We start from the raw sequence: 25770 nt of genomic DNA on the forward strand, positions 1-25770 counted from the left end.
TCTTGGCTAGCATCACACTGGGAGCTTATATTTGATTGGTTATCCAATATGGCCCTTCTAAGTCTTCGCCAGTGTCACTGTATTCCAGGATACAGTCCCCCATCTTGTAAATGAGATCTAGTGCAGTTGGGCTCTAGCCTTGGTGCTGATGTTGCAGCTGGTAGTCACATTTCTGAGCTGGGTCTCAGTAAGTTAATGGAGACAATATTGTCATTAGCTAGAAGAAATTTTCTTATTTGGGAGAAAGATGTAGAAAGGATCAGATTCAAAGCTCATCAAGGCCAATAGAGTCTCTCTCTTCATTTCAATGGTTATAGGATCAGGCCCTAATAGGATCGGTTAAAGGAAGGACTCCCCAGGGATCAAAGACACAGGAGCTGAGGCAACTCCAAAATATTCCATGCAATCGGAGATGTGTCTCTGCACTAGTCCTCTTTGTAAGAGGCTGAACCAACATCGAACCCCTTCAACCCCATTGCCCAGTACATCTGAACCTCCCTTACCTGTTTCTGGTGTACACTAGACCCTATTTGCCTGAGCATAACAGGGGTCACAGAATTTATCCAGATAAATGGGGTACAGACAAAATATGTCAGGCATCATAACCCAGTTTCAAACAGGAGGTTCACATAAGAGGGGTTTGGATAAACAAGGCTCTGCTCTTCTCACTTGCTTCCTGGTACATAGCAAAAGTTGCCACAACTGCCTGACAAAGTGGGGAAAGGCAGATTTGGCCTGATTGTCAAAGGAGCTTTGGCTGGCTGCAGAACGCAGAAGAGAGGCTTCACCAGCTCCTAAGGAGAGCACAGTGTGTGCAACACCATTCCCAGGAGTTAATAGCCAGCCTAAGAAGTGAAGATTTGGAAGCTATGAGACCTCCCACCTCTGTCTCCAGAGCTGCAGCACAGTGCAGCATCCCCTGGCTTCCTCCTTTCCATCCCTTGGTTTAATACTGCAGTCAGTCCTTTCTCATATCAAACACCTGCCAGCTTCAAAAGGTATTTTGCCTATGTAATAACTACAGGGTTGGGCCCCCGTGAGAACAGGGAGCAGGATATCTGTCTCTGACCACAGAGACACAGGTATGCCATATGCGCAAAAAAAAAAAACTAAAAAAAAAAATGTATAGTTAAATTTCTAGAGAAAAAAGGCTCAAAGATTATGACAATGCTGCAAATCCCAGCTTTGAAAAGATTTGTACTAACAACAACAACAACATCTGCTCTTTAGCAAAGAGCTGCATTGACAATGCTTGCAGTGGAAGCACTGGATTTTAAACAGCTCCCTCTGTTTGTATAACGTTCAGATGCGGAGAAGCTGTTGAAAGAGGTAGGGGGCTAAGTCTCCTCTAGCGGCAGTGAGCTCAGCTTCAGCACAGAAAAGAGGCATGATTTCTCACCGTCTTCTTCACAGAACTGGAAGGGGGTGCTAGATGTAACAGCTGACACTAACAGATCATCAAATCTGTAGTAAGTAACTCAACGATAGACAAGAGTGGGCAGCCCATGTGAAACGCTACATTTTCACCCCTGCATCATCCAAATTATCTCCCATTTGACCGGGGGTTCTCAAACTGGGGGTCAGGACTCCTCAGGGGGTCATGAGGTTATTACATGGACGGTCACGAGCTGCATTTATAATGGTATTAAATATATAAAAATGTGTTTTTAATTTATAAAGAGGGGGTCACACTCAGAGGCTTGCTATGTGAACGGGGTCACCAGCACAAAAGTTTGAGAACCACTGCATTGGACAGAGCTACTATGGGTGCCAGCTCCCCCTTTTCATTTCTGCTTCCAGCCATTCTCTCTTTTCATCCCCTTTCTCTAGATCTCAGTATTCTCCCATCTCTCATTTCTTCTCTGCATATCACCGAGCGGGGCCGCTGCCTTCACATGAAGCACGTCCAGCAGCAGCAGTTCCTCGGCCTGCACTGGCCTCGGAAGGAAGGCGCTCCTGTGCAAATGCTGCGGTATCATTTTTAATTCAGCACTAGCAACTAGTGCCCTCTTTGTGTTGCGGAGTGCATGCTATTGTGAGCCTGGAAATCCTTACAAGCCAAGAACCAGCACTAGATCCAAGGTAAAGCCAGTGTAAGGTGGGGGATGGTCCCACTACTGTTGGGTATTCTCCTGGTTTCTGTATTATTCCAGTGGAATCAGACGGCAAAAGGCTCCAAGTCCCTGCCCAGCCCTTTTTAGCCAGATGCCTGCCTGACTTCGAGGACTCCTCTTCCACTCTCCCAGACAGCAGATTCCTTGTAGCCCCAATAAAGCTGGGCCCAGGATCCCTGGGAGGGCTTACCCCCAAGTCTCATCACGGGTCACTCAGGACAGGGGCTAGGGCATCCCCACTCCGGGGTACTCTCTCCACACCAGCCCCCTCCCTAACTCAGTGATTGCTACGTTGAGTTTAAACCGCGTACGATTTATTAAACAGCAACTGTGAACGCATAAAGGAAAAGCCGTAAAAGTTCAAGGATCCAGGAACCTGCCCGAGAGGCACAGGGACCCCGCCAACAGTCTCTGGGACCCGACACAATTCACAGCCTGTTCTGTCCGTGGCCCAGGACCCCTGCCTGGGCTGCCGTCATACCAGGGCTCAGACACTGCTCTGGCGGCGGCCACGCGCCCTCAGGCTCTTGGGGGCAGGACCCTTCTCCTCAGCATCACCCGCTCCCCGCCCCCCGCCCTTTCTCTGTCAGGGTCGCCCCTCCCCCGCGTCTGCCCTGCAAGCCCCACGTCTGGCAGCGTCGCCCTGCGCTGGGCCCCCGCAGTTACTTGCGCGGCACAGCCGGCACCCGCTGTCCCGGCTCCGGGCCCTGGCTCACCGTCGGTGCGCTGGGCTCCGCTGCCCCAGCTCCTGGCTGCTGCTCCGGCCCCCGCATGCCCTGGGCGCTGCTCTGCCCTGGCAGCCCCCGCTCACACGGAGGACAGGCTCCCGGGGCTCGTTGGCCTGCCTGCCCTGTCCACCTGGCTGACTTGGAATGCTGGCCTCTCCCCCCTGGCCACAGGGACAGTCAAGCTCAGGGCCCTGACTCCTCTGCAACTTTCCCCTTTCTCCAGCTCTTGGGAGAGGGCCAACCCAAAAAACGCACTGCCTTTCAGTAAGGGGCCAACAGCCCCCTTACACCCGTGCGTCTGTCCCAGCACAGGGGCACTGCAGAGCACAGGAGCGCCGCCCAGGCACTACAGAATGCAGCTCAGTTAGGCAAACCCATTTCCACGTTCCCCATACAGGCTCTACCCGCAGCACTGCCCATGGGAGACACGGGCAGCAAGGGTGACCCTAGTGTTGTTTGCTGCCTGAGGGGGATAGACCCAGATAAGCCTCCATTGCAAATGCTAACTAACTGGTCCTCTATGATGTAGCCAGATCCTGGCACCCAAGCCTGCCTGCACAGGCCTCCATTAGGCAGCACGAGATCTCTTTCTCCTGCTGCCAGTGTGCCCAGTAATGGCACCAAGCCCCTGCTTGGCCCAGGCACACTGCTCTGCCTGGCCAGGCTCGCCCTGCTCTGCCTCTCCCTACTTGGCAATGCAGCATTCTGCTGGTTTTCTGGTGCAAGCCCCAGCTGCTGCAGGTGACCAACTGCTTCATCCTCAACCTGCTGGCAGCCAACCTACTGCAGAGTGTGCTGGTGATACCCTGGCAGGTGGCGAGCTCGCTGCCTGAGCTCTGGCCCCTGCACCTGTGCACAACCCTGGTGGCCCTCCTGACCTCTTTTCCTTCCCTGGGGCCAAAACCATTGCCATGGTGTCAGTGGATCAGTACCTGGTAGGGTTGCCAACCCTGGGGGATTGTCCTGGTGTCTCCAGGAATTAAAGGATTAATCTTTAATTAAAAATGGCATGTGATGAAACCTCCAGGAATACATCTAACCAAAATAGGCTATACTAGTACCTGGCCATCATCCACCCACTCTCCTACACAGCCAGGATGACCCCCAGCAGGAGCAGTGCCCTCATCCTGCTAACCTGGCTGTTTGGCATCAGCCACCTTCAACTGGCACAACTCCCTGTGCACCATGGAGTGGACCTCCAGTGCCTCCTATGTGGCTCTCAGCATCTCCCCCTCCTTCCTCAGTCCAGTGGCCATCATGCTGGGCTGCTATAGGATGGTGCTCCGGGAATCCCATCAGCAGAACATGCTGATGACCCAGGGTCTGCACCCCTCCCCAGGACCAGCCACCTGCAACCCAGCCCTCACCACTGCAAGGCCCCCAGGGTGATCTTCATGATCATGGCCTTGCACCTGCTGTGCATGCTGCCCTCCAGCCTGCTGCACATGTGCCCAGGGCTGGTGGCTTAGCTCAGTGGTGCTTCTCCCGTTCCTCTGCTGCCTTTACCCCTACATCTATGGCTACATGTACAAGAGCATCTTCAAGGAGGCGAGATCAGACCCACACGTTCAGCATCATCCAGTAAAAAGAGTGAAGATGAAACCACTTATGCTATTCTACCACAGCCCATTCTGTACCTCCTAACTTTAAAAAACAGGATTTAAGCCTTTTCTGGGCTGAGCCAACCACTTTGCATCAAGTCTAAATTAATGCAAATAGTTGAGAGTCTTTCTTTTAAGAGATGAAGTAAAGCCAAAAAAGGTATTTGCACTCTTCATTGAGCACAAAAGCTGCCACAGAATTCTTTCCAAAGAGCAGTTATGTTTTTAAGAAACCTTAGAATATCAGACCTTGATTGCCCTGTTTTTAAATGAAGACAACCTTCTAAAAGATGACAAAGATAGTTTGAGATCAGAGTCATACTCAAGCTGTCCATTAAAAGTGTGTGTTGGGGGGGGAGGGGTTGTTTAGTGTTAGATTAATACTAATACCCAATTTTTAGAAAATTTACCCAATTCCCAGCTTGACTCCAGATCCTTTCCTCCCCCTTGAGGGAGGAAACAGCTCCATCTCATGTTTCAGTTTATTGTAATATCACTGTCCTAATACAACAAGTCTGTCAGCAAAATGTCCACAGATTGGGAGGCAAAACAATGTATTTCTACCTTAAAAATTTTAAAGCAGAACTGAAACTGTCCTTTGGAGCCATATTGATTTAATCACATTTACCAGACTGTTTAATTAGTTAATATAAATTCTAATGAATCTGGCTGCTATGTACATGCTAAAAGTCCTTGTGAAGGTTTTTTTTTTAAAAGGAGATAATTGTATTTTAGAGTAACCTATTTTAAAACTTTAGAACCTGGGCCCTGTGTCACTTGTGAGTTTTGTAGAGACCTTGCTCACCCCAGTTCCTATTTTTAAAATTTCTGGTGGTTAAGCAAAGCCAATATCTTAAACTAAAACTTTATTTTACACAATGCCCGCTTACAGAAATTAAGTTATTAATCTGGCAACCAAATCCTGCTGGGACATTATGCCAGTTTTAACCCCAAATTCCATAAGATGCAGAAGCGATTTCAGCTGACATTTCCTGTAAAATGTAAATAAAAGTGATTTTTATAGTTCAATGAAACTCTTGAAGTATGAAGTTTATAAGAGGAAGTGCCTTTTGTTGAATGGCACCAGTTTCAACATGAGGATGAATACATTTAACACCACTGGCTAGTGTTTCTGGACTTACACAGGGCCTGATTTCAGATCCCTAGTTGGAGTCATTGGGAGCTCCCAGAGCTCAGCAACACTGAAAAATCAGACCCCTTAACTCTTAAGAGGCCACATCGCAAGTAAAATCACACATGAAGTGCACGAAAAGATGTGCTAACTGCCTAGCAAAGCAACAGTATTTTTATAGCAAGTTTCCCAATACACTACTCTTAAGTACTTGATTGCTTATTTGTAAAGTGTTCCCATTATGAGTGTTAACTGGGTATAGAGAATGGGTAGATTGTCATGGAGGAAAAATTATAAAGTTGTTTAATTTCTCCCCCCTAAAATGTGTGCAATAAGTTTATTCTACTTGTCTCCATATTCTGCAAGTTTCTGATTAGGGGCCATTCCAGCATCATTTTGAAAAAAAATTTGGTGGTGGGGAGGGGGGGTAGGAAGAACTGTACAATGGTATTATGGAGCCAGAACTGCTTATAAACTCTGTGAGACTGTTACACCTATGCATCCGATGAAATGAGCTGTAGCTCACGAAAGCTTATGCTCAAATAAATTGGTTAGTCTCTAAGGTGCCACAAGTACTCTTTTTCTTGTTACACCCATACTCCTCTCTGGACCTGTAAAAACTATAAACTCTGCAGAAACAGAAAATCATCTGAACTAAAACTGAAGACCTTTGGACTTCTTCAGGAACCGGGTTACTACAGGGCAGAATATCAGCCCAAGAGGAGCTCCTGACAAAATTGTATGTACCCCCAGCTTATCTTTACCTGGCTAGAAGATGAGCTTTCTGTACTGAATTTTGCTATCCCATGCTCATGCTAACATATACTCAGACACAACTCTGCTCTGTTTGACCAACGGTCAATTTTATTTTAAAACTAATTTTTGCACTCACATACATTTGCCAGCTCCTCTGCAAGTCTCAGGAAATAGAAGTTTAATTCATGCCGTTCTCAAACTTTTTAAAAATGACCTCACGTGCGGAGGTGTTCAGGGTTCCATCAGTGACCCTCGTTCACTATTGACACATGAATCCACAAGGGGAAAGAGGTCTTGGACTGCAATGTCATCAGCATGCCTGTGATCCTCAACTTTACATTTATTTATTTTTTGCCATAGTCCCATTACGCTCCTAGTGGCCGACAAGCAAGGGGGGATCTGTATGAAAGCAAGCTGGCTGCGATTCCAACCTAGATAAAATGGAAGTAGTGGAACATCGGAATTGCCATACTGAATCAAACCCAATGTCCATCTAGTTGACTACCCTGCCTCCCAGATGTTTCAGAGCATGAGACACTGCAGTAGACACAAGGGATAATCTGTCTCACACATCAGTCTCATCCTGGTCACTAATAGTTAGATGTCTGCTTAAGCCTTGAATCACAAGGTTTAATATAAAGAAAAGGAGTACTTATGATACCTTAGAGACTAACCAATTTGTTTGAGCATAAGCTTTCGTGAGCTACAGCTCACTTCATCGGATGCATGCTGTGGAAAGTGTAGAAGATCTTTTTATATACACACAAAACATGAAAATAGCTTATCTAAAGTGACCACTCTCCTTACAATGTGTATGATAATCAAGGTGGGCCATTTCCAGCACAAATCCAGGGTTTAACAAGAACGTCTGAGTGGGGGGGCGAGGGGGTAAAAACAAGGGGAAATAGGCTTGAATAGAGACTGGGAGTGGCTAAGTCATTATGCAAGGTAACCTAAGTTAATTGTATCAAATTTGCAAATGAATTCCAATTCAACAGTTTCGCGCTGGAGTCTGGATTTGAAGTTTTTTTTATTGTAATATCACAACTTTCATGTCTGTAATCGCGTGACCCAGAGAGACTGAAGTGTTCTCCAACTGGTTTATGAATGTTATAATTCTTGACATCTGATTTGTGTCCATTTATTCTTTTACGTAGAGACTGTCCAGTTTGACCAATGTACATGGCAGAGGGGCATTGCTGGCACATGATGGCATATCACATTGGTGGATGTGCAGGTGAACGAGCCTCTGATAGTGTGGCTGATGTTATTAGGCCCTGTGATGGTGTACCCTGAATAGATATGTGGGCACAGTTGGCAACGGGCTTTGTTGCAAGGATAGGTTCCTGGGTTAGTGGTTCTGTTGTGTGGTATGTGGTTGCTGGTGAGTATTTGCTTCAGGTTGGGGGGCTGTCTGTAGGCAAGGACTGGCCTGTCTCCTGAGATTTGTGAGCGTGTTGGGTCATCCTTCAGGATAGGTTGTAGATCCTTAATGCGTTGGAGGGGTTTTAGTTGGGGGCTGAAGGTGATGGCTAGTGGCGTTCTGTTATTTTCTTTGTTAGGCCTGTCCTGTAGTAGGAGACTTCTGGGAACTCTTCTGGCTCTATCAATCTGTTTCTTCATTTCCGCAGGTGGGTATTGTAGTTGTAAGAATGCTTGATAGAGATCTTGCAGGTGTTTGTCTCTGTCTGAGGGGTTGGAGCAAATGCGGTTGTATCGCAGAGCTTGGCTGTAGACGATGGATCGTGTGGTGTGGTCAGGGTGAAAGCTGGAGGCATGTAGGTAAGAATAGCGGTCAGTAGGTTTCCGGTATAGGGTGGTGTTTATGTGACCATCGTTTATTAGCACTGTAGCGTCCAGGAAGTGGATCTCTTGTGTGGACTGGACCAGGCTGAGGTTGATGGTGGGATGGAAATTGTTGAAATCATGGTGGAATTCCTCAAGGGCTTCTTTTCCATGGGTCCAGATGATGAAGATGTCATCAATATAGCGCAAGTAGAGTAGGGGCTTTAGGGGACGAGAGCTAAGGAAGCGTTGTTCTAAGTCAGCCATAAAAATGTTGGCATACTGTGGGGCCATGCGGGTACCCATAGCAGTGCTGCTGGATCTGAAGGTATACATTGTCCCCAAATGTAAAACAGTTATGGGTAAGGACAAAGTCACAAAGTTCAGCCACCAGGTTGGCCGTGACATTATCGGGGATAGTGTTCTTGACGGCTTGTAGTCCATCTTTGTGTGGAATGTTGGTGTAGAGGGCTTCTACATCCATAGTGGCCAGGATGGTGTTATCAGGAAGATCACCGATGGATTGTAGTTTCCTCAGGAAGTCGGTGGTGTCTCGAAGGTAGCTGGGAGTGCTGGTAGCATAGAGGCTGAGGAGGGAGTCTACATAGCCAGAAAATCCTGCTGTCAGGGTGCCAATGCCTGAGATGATGGGGCACCCAGGATTTCCAGGTTTATGGATCTTGGGTAGTAGATAGAATATCCCAGGTTGGAGTTCCAGGGGTGTGTCTGTGCGGATTTGATCTTTTGGTTTTTCAGGGAGTTTCTTGAGCAAATGCTGTAGTTGCTTTTGGTAACTCTCAGTGGGATCAGAGGGTAATGGCTTGTAGAAAGTGGTGTTGGAGAGCTGCTGAGCAGCCTCTTGTTCATATTCCGACCTATTCATGATAACAGCACCTCCTTTGTCAGCCTTTTTGATTATGATCTCAGAATTCTTTCTGAGGCTGTGGATGGCATTGTGTTCCGCACAGCTGAGGTTGTGGGGCAAGTGATGCTGCTTTTCCACAATTTCAGCCCGTGCACGTCGGCGGAAGCACTCAATGTAGAAGTCCAATCTGCTGTTTTGACCTTCAGGAGGAGTCCACCTAGAATCCTTTTTTTTGTAGTGTTGGTAGGAAGGTCTCTGCGGATTAGTATGTTGGAAATATTCCTTGAGTCGGAGACGTCGAAAATAGGATTCTAGGTCACCACAGAACTGTATCGTGTTCTTGGGGGTGGAGGGGCAAAAGGAGAGGCCCCGAGATAGGACAGCTGCTTCTGCTGGGCTGAGAGTATAGTTGGATAGGTTAACAATATTGCTGGGTGGGTTGAGGGAACCATTGCTGTGGCCCCTTGTGGCATGTAGTAGTTTAGAAAGTTTAGTGTCCTTTTTCTTTTGTAGAGAAGCAAAGTGTGTGTTGTAAATGGCTTGTCCAGTTTTAGTAAAGTCCAGCCACAAGGAAGTTTGTGTGGAAGGTTGGTTTTTTATGAGAGTATCCATTTTTGAGAGCTCATTCTTAATCTTTCCCTGTTTGCTGAGGAGGATGTTGATCAGGTGATTCCCCAGTTTCTTTGAGAGCGTGTGGCACAAGGTGTCAGCATAGTCTCTGTGGTATGTAGATTGTAATGGATTTTTTACCTTCAGTCCTTTTGGTACGATGTCCATCTGTTTGCATTTGGAAAGGACGATGTCTGTCTGTCTGTATCGGTACAAGTTTTTTCATGCAGGTGCCCACATATCTATTCAGGGGACATCATCACAGGGCCTAACAACATCAGCCACACTATCAGAGGCTCGTTCACTTGCACATCCATCAATGTGATATATGCCATCATGTGCCAGCAATGCCCCTCTGCCATGTACATTGGTCAAACTGGACAGTCTCTATGTAAAAGAATAAATGGACACAAATCAGATGTCAAGAATTATAACATTCATAAACCAGTTGGAGAACACTTCAATCTCTCTGGTCACGCGATTACAGACATGAAAGTTGTGATATTACAACAAAAAAAAACTTCAAATCCAGACTCCAACGAGAAACCGTTGAATTGGAATTCATTTGCAAATTTGATACAATTAACTTAGGCTTGAATAGAGACTGGAAGTGGCTAAGTCATTATGCAAGGTAACCTATTTCCCCGTGTTTTTACCCCCCCGCTCAGAGGTTCTTGTTAAACCCTGGATTTGTGTTGGAAATGGCCCAACTTGATTATCATACACATTGTAAGGAGAGTGATCACTTTAGATAAGCTATTACCAGCAGGAGAGTGGGGTGGGAGGAGGTATTTTTTCATGCTTTGTGTGTATATAAAAAGATCATCTACACCTTCCACAGCATGCATCCGATGAAGTGAGCTGTAGCTCACGAAAGCTTATGCTCAAATAAATTGGTTAGTCTCTAAGGTGCCACAAGTACTACTTTTCTTTTTGCGAATACAGAGTAACACGGCTGTTACTCTGAAACCAAGGTTTAATATCCCTTCCAAAATTTGTTGTTAATGGTAACTCTGGATATTCTTGATAACCACGTAAAAATCCAATCACATTATACAGGAGGTCACACACTGGATGATCTGGTGATCCCTTCTGGCCTTAAACTCGGATTATGATATTTTGAATCTCGTTAAATTCTTGGCCTCTACAGCTTCCTCTGGCAACGAGCTCATTTGATCATACATTGTGTGGAAAAAAAAAAGATTTCCTTTAAATTTCACTCAACATCCCCTTGTTCTTCAAGTGTGACCAGCATGAACGTAACAGAGCTTGTCTCTGCAATGATTTCCTGTTCACTTCCAGATACAATCAGAGGTGTTGGTAATCCCCTTTAAAGCCTTGGAGTGGATCTGCTTAGAAGAGAGAATGCCTCTCATCCTATAATCCAAAGCAGCAGTTAGGCTCCACTTGGCTATTGTTCCCTACATTTGAACACTCCATAACTAGCAGTACAGCCCAGAAATAAGGGTTTGTGCCTTTGGGAATCATTTCTTTGCAGCTCATTTGACAAAGTAAATGAATGAAACTTAAGAGTGGTGACATACTTGACAAGAAAATGGACAAGTCAGCCAGAGTTGTGCAGTTTTATTTGAAGAAAAACAGTGTCGATATCCTTAACAAAATTCTACATTACACTAAATACATGTTCCTTTGTACGATGATAAACAAGCTGTGAAGAAGGTGCACAATACTATGTACAATCAGTTTTAAGTTAAAAAAGTTTCACATTTTTACATAGTATTTACTGGACAGTCCTATGCTTTGATGGTATAATTGGTAAAAGTAACAAAAATCACAAGAAATCTCAGCTAGAAAACTATATAATGCACTATTTTTTTTAAAAAAAGAAACTGTTTTCATTGCATCATTCATTTGTTTTAAATCAAACTTTGTATACGGTATTTTTTAAAAATTATTAGAATGGATTAACATTTTCAGGGACAGTATGACTGGTGTAAATGTTTTCCAATGCTGCTATTCCATCCATAAAACTTGTATTTTGTGCCATACAGACTGAGATTCAGCTTTTACATCTTAAAATAATTATGCAGTAGGTTTCTCAATACATGGTAAAAATATATCACAGCAAGGGAGATATGTTCCAAAGACACTTTGAAATTCTTCAGTCCACTTTCACAACACTGTAAATCTTACTAACAAACCAGAAGCAGGCAAAAAATCCAATCGTCCCTAAAACAAGAAGAGTGTTAAAATAGTTAGTTAACCTTCCGTACATGCTTCTGGAGCAAGTCTAGTAACAGACAATTCCCAGCAGGACAGAATATCTCATTATCCTCCAGTTACCTATCCCGAAATAAAAGTGCACTTTTAATTTTAACAATGCACAACCTGGGGCTACTAACTTATCAATTTCAAAGCTAATAAAGACTTAGGATTTTCTTGCATGATGTGCCTGTAACCCATTGAACGTAGTTACACAAATCTGTCATTAGCAGCCATATAGATACTCTAAATCAACTAGCAGTTAATTTCCTCTACTGTATGAAACATTTACAATGTATACATATGCAAAGGCCACGTCCAGCTCTGTCTTTAGGTCATACACTACTGCAAGGCCATGTGATCTAGTGAACTGCCCACTGACTGGGAGTCAAGAGACCTGGATTCTATTCCTGGCTCTGCCACTGATTATGTGATCCCAGATAAGTCACTTCAACTCTATTTTTCCTTTATTTAGTCTACCTATTAAGGACAGAAACTGTCTTATTATGCGAGTCCATTGTACTAGGGCTGATCTTGAGTGGGGCCTCTAGACACAACCATGGTACAAATAAACATTCCAGCTGGAGTGTGGGCCAACCTACCACTGAAAATGGTAGTCCAACTAAATTTTCAAAATCCACCCTTCTGTGGAAGGGGAGTTCACACGAGTGAGCTGTCTACCTCCCTGTCAAGCTACACAAATGAAGACTGGAATTATGGTGTGAATTTCTAAGTGAAGGTAATTAGCCACTGGAACAAATTTATGAAGGGCTACAGTGCGCAATTTGGCAATTTTAAAATCAAGACTGGATGTTTTCCTAAAAGAATGTGCTCTAAGAATTGTTTTGGGGGAAATTCTCTGGTCTGTGTTATTCTGGAGGTCAGACTACATGATCATAGTGGTCCCTTCTGCTGTATAAGCAAGGGTTGAGTAGCCTGCAGAAGTTACTGAAGATTTAAGGCAGGAGTAACCATTGCATGGCAAGAAGGTGGAGAACAACATAGGGCAGAGGAAGAGACTGGCCCAGGGCCAGAGTATTTTCTGTTTTTACTGTAAAGAGCAAAGTTGTGGCTGCCTCACCCACTATCACTGTGATGGGGTGACTGGAAAGAAGGAGGGAAGACTATGCCTCCTTTTCAGTTACTGGGGACATGTGCAATGTGTCCCAAATATCCTCCCCATTAACTCAATTGAGACTCAGGGATAAATGTGTTTCTCTCAAACTCCTGCACCAATTTCAAAGGCAAACTTTATGAAATAAGTAAGTTGTCCATCTAACAACCTTACATTCAAGGAGATTCAATATTAAACCTCAAAACCCCTCCAGGAAATAGCTATTACTATAGGCACTTTGCACTTTGGTTAACTGAGGCACAGACGTTAAACTAGATGTCACAATTAACACCCTTCAATGGTATGAAAAATCAGTGTTAGCTAAACAAGTTTTTAAAAAGACAGCGAAGTGCAACACTCCTATAAAGATTCACTGCACTCTTAGGAGACATACCCAGTCCACTCCATCAGAGGCTTTTTATAAACATAATTATGGAAAATAGAACATGTTCAATATCAGCTCTACAATCTTATTTATTCACCATCACAGGCACAACCACTGGAAGGAAGTTTCATGTTCTTTATTAGACTATTTTACCTTTTACATATTTATTGAATTAGCGTCTCTTTCTACCCATCTAACCACTTGCTGACCAGACTTTCACAAGTGATAAATGAGAAGCCTTTCTTCAGATGCTTCCTATTATATACCTGCTAGTTCTTGTGATACTTCATTTTGCCACATACATTTCTCATAAAGGGCTTTTGACAGCCTACTATTAGGTGCTATCGATTACCTTTTTCCTCCAAATCTTCAGTTATCATAGTCCGAAACAGTGGGGGTTGGCAGATTTACCATGCTTGATAGGAAATCATACACCAACCACAAAAGGAATTTAATTCCTCTGTGGGCTTGACATCACTAAGTCTTTCTAGTTTATAGTTGATTCTCCGACTCCTTCACATTGTGTCCAATACTCCTGTATCTGCATTGTTACAAACTCTCCTCCCCTAGCTCATAGTTTCTTCCTTTTAGTGTTTGTTTCTCCTTATCCCACCTTCTTGTTATGTTTATAACATAACCTGCTTTGAGCCTTCTTCTGTCTCTTAAAGCAGCTACTTACTGAAGTGCTATGTTTTTCCTGCATGTTTAACAGATTAGGTATATTAAAAATCAATCAGCTTTCCTGTAACAGAAATTCAATATTTTACAGCACTAAAGTTTTAGCACAAGAATAAGATCTTCCCACTGCACAGTTCTATGAACATACGATTGCAAGTACATACAAGCTTACTATAGAAATATACTCTATACAAACCCCCATCCACTGACCCTTGTTACTCTGGACCTTCCCTACGCACCACTCTTCCCTCAAAGGAGGACTTCATTCAAAATACGAAGTTACCAAAGCCATTCCCAGTGAACAAGGACTATTTAATCTATAATCAGGTTTCTCAAGTACACCAATAGAATCACTTGCCAACTTCCCTCCCCAAATTCTGTTCAACAAATCAAAGAGAAAATATTCTCTTTCTTGGAGATGTTGCCAATTTAGATAGTAGAAGCCTAGTAGATTTATGGATATTAGCAGCTAAATCTGAGATGTATACTCATAAATGCATAAAATGGAGGCAAGTGTCAAACACCACCTGTCACCCTGAACTGCAAGAGGCACACAGATGTAGCTCAGACAGAAAACTGCTAGACACCTAATTTGGATTTTGTCCAGTAGCCTATATAATTACTTTCATCACCAGAACACAAAATCTCCCCTACCAATACTATAATGGCACATCTGTAGTTAGAGTTCAGTCACCGTTTCCATTATGAACCCCAGCATGCACTGTAATTCCTCCAACCAAACAAAAATTTCTTAAGGATTTAGAATGTGGATGGTTGTAGTGACAAGAGACTTCAAAGGGCATTTAAGTCTATGGATACCATTATTTGAATCATAAATAGCCCCTAGTTTATTGCTATCAAGTCTACTTCAAACTCAAAGATCAAAATAGTTTGAGAGGAGCTACCATGGTCCATATCATTTCAAAAATCTACCTTTAAGCATCCATAATTGCAGATTTATGATGAGTGTACTATAGCAAATCAGTGGAAAACTTCAGTGAAGCAATCTTTTAAATATTCCCAAGGTTTTTTTAAACCTGTAGGTTAAACATTTATCTGACAGACTAACAGCTCCTGTGGCTGAGTTCAGTACATTGCTTGTTTTCAGTAGTCTGATATTACACAGAGTCAACATTAGCTGACAGTTGGATTAAATTATTGTTCACAAGTAACCTGTATGTTTGCAGAGCTCCTATAACTCACTTAAAATCCTCTCATAAAAGCTGCCCACTTCTTCCAGGTTCCAACAACAAGACCACTTCTGGGGAAGGGAGTATTTCTTCCCCAACCTGGTTCACAGCTTTATTGCTATCTGAAAGGCTGTCACTTGACTTTTCTATTCTGCTTGTAAAGTCATTTATTTTCTATTGCCTTTGCAAACTTTTTAAATAAACTAACGTATTTCACTTCAACTCTGTATTGTGAAAGCCACTGCACTAAGTTGCTGTGTATGAATGACTGACTGAGCAGAATGGGCCCAATTCTTCCCTGTCTGGCACCTGATGTAGTAATTTACAGAAGTGATAAATGGGTATAAAATGTTTGATTAGGAAGGTGTCCCACGTAAGCAATTCTATGATATTGGCACTGACCAACTAGTTAAGAGTAAAATACAAACCAAGTAATACCTTGGTGAGGTGAATACAACTGAAGGAAACTGTTATTTTAAAGGCTATTTTAAAGGCTGCAGCTTTAGCTATATCATTTACTTCAATATGATGGACAAGAAGGCTGGGATTTTCAGAGGCTCCCAAAGGAGTTAGGTGCCTGACTGCCATTGTTCGAAATGTTATCAGCTAGCATGGCACACTGGTGAGACACTGATGCCAGACAAGTCAAGGCTGGCATTTTCAGATTCTCTTTCCTCTGAGCACCTCTCTCATGAAAGCCAGTCTTGAAATACAAGCACACAGCTGATAGCAGTTTCTCTCAACTGAAATCTTGCTTCGATTGCCATCCTTTGTTGCTTTATTAAAATATCATTCCAGTAATATCTGAACCAGCTTGTTAAACAGGACACCCTTTCCTGCAGAGGAGACACACTATTACATTTCTAATTTAGTATACATGCCTGGTATCAACTTTAGTAAGTTTACAACATGATGCCCAATTCAAAAAACACATCTATGTTTACCAAAAAACCAACAAGGTTATTTGTTCGTAAGTGGTCTAATTTGTTACCATTCAAAGCTACTTCAGTTTCTTTCACAAAGCATGGTCAAAAGCAAAAGCAAAATTTTCTGAAAGAATCTGTACAGAGTCTACTGATTCAAGTTACAAATTCATGTGACTGGCTATTTAGTTATCGAAATGCAAGAACGCTTTCAAACCCAAGTGAAATATCAGATGGAACACAGAACAGGAAAACCCAAACTCTTTTCACTGTAAGCAAGTTCTACTCACTGTGGATGTTAACCTGTTTATTCCAGTAAAAAATTACTGATTTAAACAGGAAAGATCATACTTTGATCCTGAAGTAGTTCTGTTAGCACTACACTTTTATTCCACAATCTACCTTTTTGATAGGGGTAAGAGCTTTGATATACACCTCTCTTTGCCCCATACTATTGTGAAAGAGCTCAACCGCAACAAACTCCTCTTATATCCCTAAAAGGCCTTGATTTGTTCTAGAATCAAGTGTTATGAGTGCACCTTTTTATTATTTTTTATTTTAGTTTAAGTAATCCCAAGCCTGCAAATTTACAAAAATATGAATATGGATTAGGGCAGACATGCATTTAAGGAATTACTTTTTTTTTTGGTAGAGCTATCTTCAAAGGGATGTCCTTCACAATTACTTTAAGACTAACTTTCGTAGATAAGCCCTTAGAGCTCATCCATAGAAATGAAAGCATCAGCTCACTACAAACCATTATATATCTTCTCTCTAATTCTCCAGAAGTATAAATGTAAGCTTGTTTTTTTTTTTATGGCAATTATTTAAAATTCATGAAACTGATAGTCAAGATGTTACTGAATGTCTGAAGTAACTTTCCTACCCTAAGAGGCAAAATATGACCAATACATCTGAAAACAGCTGACAATTCAGCTCTTTTTATCTTTTGTCCTCAGCTTTCTATATTGTTGAATTCTCTACCAGTAATGCATAATAGCACTTAGCAACAGTTTTCTTTCTGTGTATACAGAATGTTTGCTAATGGTATTTTTAACTGGCTAACAAATTTATTAGTAAACTATTTCTTTTTAAATTTCACTTCAATATTAAAAACACAATTACTGCACCAAGTAAACCCAAAACACTTCAAAGCAGACTGCCCTGTTCTACTTGGCTCTTCTAGCTTTATTGTTTAATGAAGACAAAAACATTCAGAGCACGAACAGAATGTAAGAAAGCAAATAGAAGAGCACTCTGCACTTGGCTGATACTTCTTATGTACCTTAAAAGCTCTTTGTATCATACTGGTTTCAATCACTGCACAGTGGTGGGTGCTTCAGAATCTCAGATTCTAAACACAGTCTACCCAGAAGATCAAAACTCAATTTTGAACATGGCATTAACTCACAATTGAAAGTGATGTTCAAAAATAGGTCACTGTGAAGCAACATGTTTTGACTAAATGCAACCATTTTTTGTCCTCAAGCATAAAATTCATGTAATCATAACTATCACCATTCACATATACTTACTACATATTTATTTATTTCTCTACAATTTGTACATTAAAATAGTGTCTGTTTGGATGTACACAAAAATAGTTCGATTTGGCCAGCTTGATTATATTGGTGACAGTCATTGTTTTAAATATTCACAAGTATTTGTTCAGCTTCAGCATTCAGCTCCTACTTGGCTATTCACTGTAGTCTTTTGTGGAGGCCACAACCATGTTGCCATGCACGAGCTGTTAATGAGGAATTTTATATTGGATTTCAGGTACTGTGATGGAGAAATGTTTAAAAAATGTAGAAAAAATCCTACTGCTAACGTAACTGGAATAGTTATGCACAGTAGTACATCTACTCACGTTAGCAATCCATTAACTCACATCAGTAACTTTACTCACATTTAGAAGTGTTGGCAGGATTGGGCCCTTATTTAGGTTTAATTTACAAAGTGGGTGCTACTAAGAAAAAGTCACGATAAACCAAACTCCTCTAACCTTCATTGGACTGTGTAGGTTCAGTAGTTTACTATTCACGCAAAGCACTGATTGTTAAATTATCAGAGAGGATAAAATTCAAAAACAGATTATCAAGGACTCAAACTCTGAATTGCTCACAAATTTAAATATACAAGCCATTTTTAACTTATAAAGTTTAGAATTTGGAAAAACAGTCACTTCCTAAAGTAATGTGATTCCACACTGACTTTTGTCATGAAATGGTTATAGAAAGCAGAACTACTATTAATGTGGTTCTATAAAAGTTAACACGTGAAAATAACAATTACATATTATTGTAGTTTTTCAAGCCTCATTGGCCTTCCCATTAAGGACTCCAGGATCAACACATCTGAAGCTCTTAATACCATTTCAGCAGCTGCCATGACAATTTCAATTATTTTATATGTGAAAAGGATATTTAATTCTATCAATTTACATCTTGTAAGTTGAAATTGGCAATGTAACAGCTAACCTATGCTAAAACCCAGACACATTAACATATTGCTTTAGTTTAAAAATAATTAAAACATTTTTAACTATAGATTTCTTTTTTGTAAATTACAGCAGACATCTGGAGCTTATCTGTTTTGCCAGAATTTAAGTAGGGGTTTAACCAGCATCATGCCACAGTCCGTGTTTGCTTTTTAATTTAAAATGGGAAGCATTAAATCCTTCTCAGTTTTCACTTTTAAGAGACTCAACACTGCAAAGGATACAATCCACAGCCTTCCCCTCCTCTTCCCCCCATGAAAAGGGGAGGAGAGACAGACTTCAGCAGGGTGTAAATAACGAGAAGGAAAAAACATAGCAAATACATGGCAGCTAACATCATTAAACATAACTTACACAGGGTATTTGCTCACTTTGCTCAGAAATGCATGCACTAATACTCCCTGCTAATTCTAGCATGCACTGTGCTGTTTTGTTACCTCAGGTGGTTATTCAACCAGTTTCAGGCACAAAAAATATCAGGCTCTCCTCCCCTCTCAGCTGCAAGGCTTAAATAGTAAGAAAGAAAAAAACCCCACCAACTTTTTACAGTGTCCAGGAAAATACAGAAGTACTGCCTAGAAACAGCTGTGTGCAATTTGGCCATATATACCTAGTCCTACCTCAGTGCAAAAGACTGGTCTAAATGACCTATCAAGCTCCCTTCCACTCCTACATTTCTAGAATTCTAGATCTATGTTAAGCAAATATAAATATTTGAAGTGGTTTTCAATAAGCAGGTAGAAGTCTTTTAGAGGTAGCAGTGAGTTATCGGTCAGTGTCTTGTAGCTCATCAATAACAGGATACTACAAATTAACATCACAAGTCACAGTTTAACACAATCCTCTATATACAGAAGGCATTTTCCCTATAATTCTACCACTCATGTGCTTTGGGATTCAAAGTGAAATGCCACTTGTAAGGTAGGACTGTGTGAACTCTACATCTTGCAGCACCAAGGTAACGAAAGATTATTAGAAAGATGTAATCCTGAGCATGAGGAGCACTGCACCTTGTTTTTTAACCTGTTTGCACAAGAGCCTTTCCTCTTTGATATGAAGCTTTCTGGGCCAAATTGTCACGTCAAGCCCCAAAATTACATTTGATACCACTTGCTTATGAATGTTAAGGTAATTCTGTAGTAGATGCACAGTTTGCATGAGTAATTTCAGAGTCCACATTTCAAAATATGGCTCTCTGTTTGGAACTCTACGGCATGTGAAGTTTTATTCCCCTGAATACTCCTCTTGTTAAAATAGTGGCAATTTCTACCTGGCATCTCATTCTTCATTCATAGCCATTTGCCTTTTTACCACTTTTCATCAGGTTTCCACAGAATAAAATTACACAGGTCTTAATCATAGATCCAAGTGTGGCAGCAGATCCAAATTTAGAAAGCAAAAGTTCCTTTTCTCCAACAGCATTTGAAGTTATCCCACAAAGTAGCCAGGCACCAAATCCACTTCTCTCCACAACTAGTATATGGCAAGTAACAAGTTGGAACGGACTCAGACGAACTTAATCTCAGCAAGTCTAGTGACAACAGAGAATGGGGTGCAGGGCAGCAGCAGAGAAGAGACTGAGGTTGGTGGTGGAAATAACCCTGAGTGCATCCAAAATACTCACATTTTTTTAATTGTGTTCTGAATGTAAATGAGGATCTTCTAAGAAGAGATGGGGAATCTAAGAAAGTCCTATAGAAGTCCTATCACTTGCTCCCAAGACTTAGATCAACTTACAGAATTAGCGCAGACCAGCCCTTAGTAAATTGTCCAAGGTTACAAAGAAAGTCTGTAGCACAGCACAGAATATAACAGAGGTCTCTGAAGTCCCAGACTTGCACCCTAACCACTGAGCCATCCTGCCTTTCTAAATTCTGAAAGTTACAGCCACAGTCACAAGAGGCCAGATTTAGACCCTTCTCTTGAACAAATGAGGAAGCCTGAAGTGAACAGCCACCTAGAAGCCTCCATAGCAAGCACCCATTGAACATGAGTGCAGAAGGAGGTTTCTTGGATTAGCCAAGTGCTTGCTGACTCACTGCAGTACTAAAGACCTTTCTGCTGAACCTGGACCTCACAAACCCTAGCCTTTTCTGTGGGGCTGGAGAAAAGAGCTGATGATGTGATCAATAAAATTCACACATTCTTCATATACTCTACCAGAAAGCTAACTTCTAGTTCTGGAAAAAATCCTGTTTCTCACATTATGCTCCAAGTTTAATTACATCAGAAGATATGAATAAAGTACATTCTAGCAGACCACAATAGGAGGTCCTGCCTGCATCTCAACAGCACAACACTGGAAGTGTCCCCACACTGTCTATTTAACAATGTGCTGCAGTACCCCATTTGCCTCATTTCAATAGGCTCAGAACTCCCAAGATGTTTAACTCCTGCACAAACTTTTTTTTTTTTTTTTTTGGGTCAGTGTAGGGCAAGTTTTGTTCAACACATTCCTAACCCCTCTTTTCTTCTTTGCATCTGCAAGTTACGCAACATCGCATCTGCTTTACCATCTGGCATTTCAAGTGTCTGACTGCTCTGGGTATTTGGTTTCTATCACATACTCAATACCAGTTCACTACCATGTGAATATTTGGACATCTTGCATTCATTATCAAGTTAAATAAATTGAAAATAAAAATTTCCAGTCCCTATACACTGCGTGTGACATTTGCAATTTAAAGCCTTTACATTTAGTAATAGTTATATTTAGCATTTAGATCACTTTACATTTTCAAAACCTTTTACAAGTATCTGTTGTAAGGATTAATTAGGTAAGTGTTAGCCCCATTTTACACACTGTGAACACACATCAAGATGCTGAGTGACTTGCAACAGTTAGTGTCAGGATTAAATCTTCCAGTCCCACATTCATCCTTCCAGCAAAGGCTGTTCTCATTTTTAGTCTCCGTTTCTTATCTTTCATTTACGTTTTTTTTATATATGATCAGCATTCCTTTCATTTTGTGACTTCCTAAGTAATTTCCAATATAAAAGCTTTTCTGTCAAGGACACTTTGAAAATGTAAATCTATAATGTTCTTAGGTCACTGTTACACTACCATGCAATAATCAAGGAAACGCAACAAGTTAGAAAAGAATCGCTGCAAATTAGATTGTAGATCTTCAGGTCAGGAACAATAAGTTATCTGTACTGTTATGTCGCTAGTGTGCATATGGTTGGGTAAGTGAATTATGGTAGCAGCAGACTCAAAACATGTTTAATTTAAAAACTGCTGTTTCTTGCAAGCGTTTCTCAACTTGACTCTGGCTAGAATGTTCAGGAAACAGCAACCCAGAAGTCCTGAAACCATTGCATTGAATTTCACCAATAATGCTGCACTTACCTGTAAAAAGGAAAAATATCAAAACCATGATCATAGTATACCCAAAGTATAAAATGGTACTAGCAGTTCCCGTTATTTGGAGTTTAGAGAAGAAGTAATGAACAGCATAGATAAAAAGATAAACGGCTGTAAAGCTGCTTGTTAAGAACGATCTCCACCACCAATGATAATCCTGAAAGAAATAATAAACCATTACAGGAAAAAAAATCCAAGCACAAAACTAAAACTGCACTTTTATTTCAAAGCAAAGCATTATTTACAAGTGTATGACGGATTAAATTATTTCTTGGCATATTTCTACACTCATACTTTTGCTTAAACTCCTTTTCATTAAAATTATGGTTTTCCAATTGCTATTTCTTTCTCAGAGTGAATTCTGTCAGGATCTTTCAACTATGAACGTGAAATTCTGTTATCTACAATCAAGACTATATTTAGGGTTTTTCTGGTAATTGTAGAAACTGGGGAACTACAGCAAATGTCTGCTCAGTCTACAAAGTTTCAGGAGAATGTGCTGGGGACTTAATTTTTTTTTTTTTTTGCAGATTTTAAGAAGTTTCAGAATTATACATTTACACAGGATAATGTGTTAAGTAACTATTAACTCATTGAAATAATTTCACAGATGTGTAGCAGCTCTCCCCCTCAAGAGTCCCAAAGCACCTTGCAAGTTTACAGATACATGGTACAAGTGTCCACCACAGAAATGCAGCCATAAGGGGCAACATGATAGTAGTTTAACTGCACAGCTTAACTATAGTATTCAAGAGTGGAAATGAACACTATGGTTGAGGACCAAATCTTGAAGACTGCAAAAACTGCCAACATACACACCCCTTCATGAGTGTACCCTCAAGACGGGATGAGTGTATACACTATCTTGGATGGAAGTTAAGCAAATTTTGTTACTGAAACTGCAGAGCAATTATAAATTAAACGGGCCGCAGTACACTGGAAACCTTAACTCATGATTTATAGGGAACAGTTACAAATGGGACTTCATTCTTTCACTGTTATTTTAAATACACACAGTTGAAAACGTGTCAAACTTTTTGCAAAAGTATTAGTGAAATCAGATTCAAAGCTTTCTTTAAGCCACAAGAATTATTTTGTTGGGGATTGCTAGAAAATATTTAACTAGCCCTTTTCAGTAAGGACAAAATTACTAAAACCACACAGTGTACAATACCTCATTAGTGGTCAATTTGAAAGCAACATCTCTCCCCCTTTATACTGATGACTTTGTAATCTGCCATGCCAGATATTAGCAGCACAAAGCCTCCAAAGCTGAGCACTGACATGTTATGCCCAACAGTTGACTTAAATCAAGCTGTTCATAACATTAAGAAGTGTAACATTAAAAATCCAACTGGAATGTCATTTCCTGTTTTGTGGCTCCTCTACCATTACAGTACCATCCCAGGGCATAAAACGAGAGCTTGCACTGCAGATGCAGTGACAAGGCAGAAATTGCCTTTTTTTAAAATTTAACTTGTATACATTACAAAACATAGGCCAACAACATAACCAGGCCAAAGGTACATACAATCGATATACAGAATCCTGACAGGTTTCAGAGTAGCAGCCGTGTTAGTCTGTATTCGCAAAAAGAAAAGGAAGGCTTGTGGCACCTTAGAGACTAACAAATTTATTTGAGCATAAGCTTTCGCGAGCTACAGCTCACTTCATCGGATGCATTCAGTGGAAAATGAATGCATTCGATGAAGTGAGCTGTAGCTCACGGAAGCTTATGCTCAAATAAATTTGTTAGTCTCTAAGGTGCCACAAGCCTTCCTTTTCTTTTTGAGAATCCTGACAATACACCCACATAGTCTAGTGTCCAGCACTTTGCAGAGGTGGCTTTGCATAGGCATCCAACACCCCTTGCAAACTTCACTCTAACATGTCCCAGCTATGCACTGCGCTGTCATGATATATGCATCAAAATATGTTCATTTACCTCTGCACATAGATGGAAATAGCACAGCAAGACTGTAGCCTCAGAACATGTAATAAGAAGAATTATAAATACTAAGAACAGGAAACCAAACATGTAGTACATTTGATGGGACCTAAAACACACAAAAGAAATGTGTCAAATTAGTGTTCAATTTTTTTTGTTACATACCTAAGATATAAGTAATTAGAAAACAGAACAGGCTTTGTCTGCATTGTTGACATACTCCTCCAAATCTTCAGCCTCTACCCGCTATCCCTGTACCTTCATGAGTAAATACGCTGCTTACACAATTGCATTGTTGAAGTCAGGGTAAGGGCACCTCAATGCTCTAGCATCGTTTTGTAAAACAATTAGACCCTGACTACATAGGCCAGGGAAATCATTCCTTTCCCCTCACCTTTCTGTCAAGGATTGTTCTCACTAGAAAGGTACTATCAGAATTTCAAATCTCAGGGCCTTCTGAGCCCTTATGCTCCATTGGCTCTCTCTAGTGCTGCTCTCCAGCATAATATCTGCCTCCTTCACATTGCTTAAATTAGTCTTCCAGCTGTCTTATTTTACCATACCACGCCCTCTAACAGTTGCTCCTCCACTCCCAGACTTCTATCCCTAGACAAATCAATCCTATTCAGCTCAAGGGCCATCTAAACGCTTGACCATACAAAAATGCACCCTTTCCTACCAAGTGCATAAGTATCTGTTTTATGAGATGTGGGAGGAAGCATTAAATCTATGTAATAATTAGAGGGATGCAATTACTACAATTTAAAGATATTTCACAAAAAGGGAATACTGGCAAATTCCTTCATGTCTCCCTCCTGGTTTTTCTGAATCCACTGTTTTGGGTTCTCCGTGCTCATTGTACATGTCCATTTTTGAACTGACAGGCCAGCCTGCCCATCAAGTAAAGATACAATACTCACCAAATACTGTTTAGAATGAAAAAAAGCTGAATAAAAATACAACCAAATGGCAAGATGCCACCCATGATGATACCAGGCAACGGCTTTGTGAAAAACGACTGCTCCGGGATCTGACGAGGAATCTGGTTTGTACGAACTGGGTGTTCAATAGGCTTTGAGAGAAATTAATACAATTAAAAAAGACAAATAACTGTAAACATAGTAACAAGGTAAGATAGGAAAAAAAGTGTTAAAAATTAAAGACACTTAAGATTATTATTTCCTAATACTAGCTCCTTGGAACTTGACATGCTTAAGTCTCCCATTATATTCATCCATTAGGATATGTTTTCATCCATAAGGCTACATTTTAGTCACAGATATTTTTAATAAAAGTCATGGACAGGTCACGGGCAGTAAACAAAAATTCATGGCCCGTGAGCTGTCCACGACTTTTCCTATAAACCCCTAACTAAAACTTGGGTGGGGAGCTAAGGGTGCACTGGGGCGGCCCAGGGGCACTGCGGGAGGTGGCCCAGGACCCTGCTGGTGCTGGGAGAGGAGGGCCAGGCCGCGCCCGCTGGTGGTGGGGGAGGGGGGACAGTGGCACGCGGCCCGGGACCCCCAGCTGGTGCTACCTGGCTCTGCGTCCCTGCAACTCTTAGGTGGTGGAGGGATCCGGGGGCTCCGCGCGGAGCTCCTGCCACAAGCCCTGCCTGCACAGCTCCCATTAGCCAGGAACTGCAGCCAATGGCAGCTGCGGGGGCAGGACCTGCAGGCACAGGCAGTACACAGAGCCCCCTGGCCCCTCCACCGCTTAGGAGCTGCAGCCCCATGCCAATGGGAGCCGGGGAGCCCCCCACCGCTCAACCCCTAGCCCTGAGCCCCCTCTCACACACCCAAACTGCTGCTGGCCGCTGCAGAAGTCACAGAATCCGTGACTTCTGTGACAGACT

The 25770-nt window shown here is 41.8% G+C and overlaps 1 protein-coding gene across 1 annotated transcript in view; it reads right to left on the reverse strand.

The window, feature by feature from the left end:
- Positions 1-11159: 11159 nt before the first annotated feature.
- Positions 11160-25770, reverse strand: part of LOC144270620 (transmembrane 9 superfamily member 2-like) — a 41319-nt gene continuing 26708 nt past the window's right edge. Inside the window, exons 14-17 of the mRNA XM_077827224.1 lie at positions 24836-24987; positions 23913-24024; positions 21953-22124; positions 11160-11780 (exon numbers count right to left, since the gene is read on the reverse strand). Coding sequence (XP_077683350.1) covers positions 11713-11780; positions 21953-22124; positions 23913-24024; positions 24836-24987 — 504 coding nt within the window. The 3' untranslated portion in view covers positions 11160-11712. The remainder of the gene's footprint in view (positions 11781-21952; positions 22125-23912; positions 24025-24835; positions 24988-25770) is intronic.

The sequence above is a fragment of the Eretmochelys imbricata genome, chromosome 9 (genome assembly GCF_965152235.1).
Source record: "Eretmochelys imbricata isolate rEreImb1 chromosome 9, rEreImb1.hap1, whole genome shotgun sequence".
Lineage (NCBI taxonomy): Eukaryota > Metazoa > Chordata > Testudines > Cheloniidae > Eretmochelys > Eretmochelys imbricata.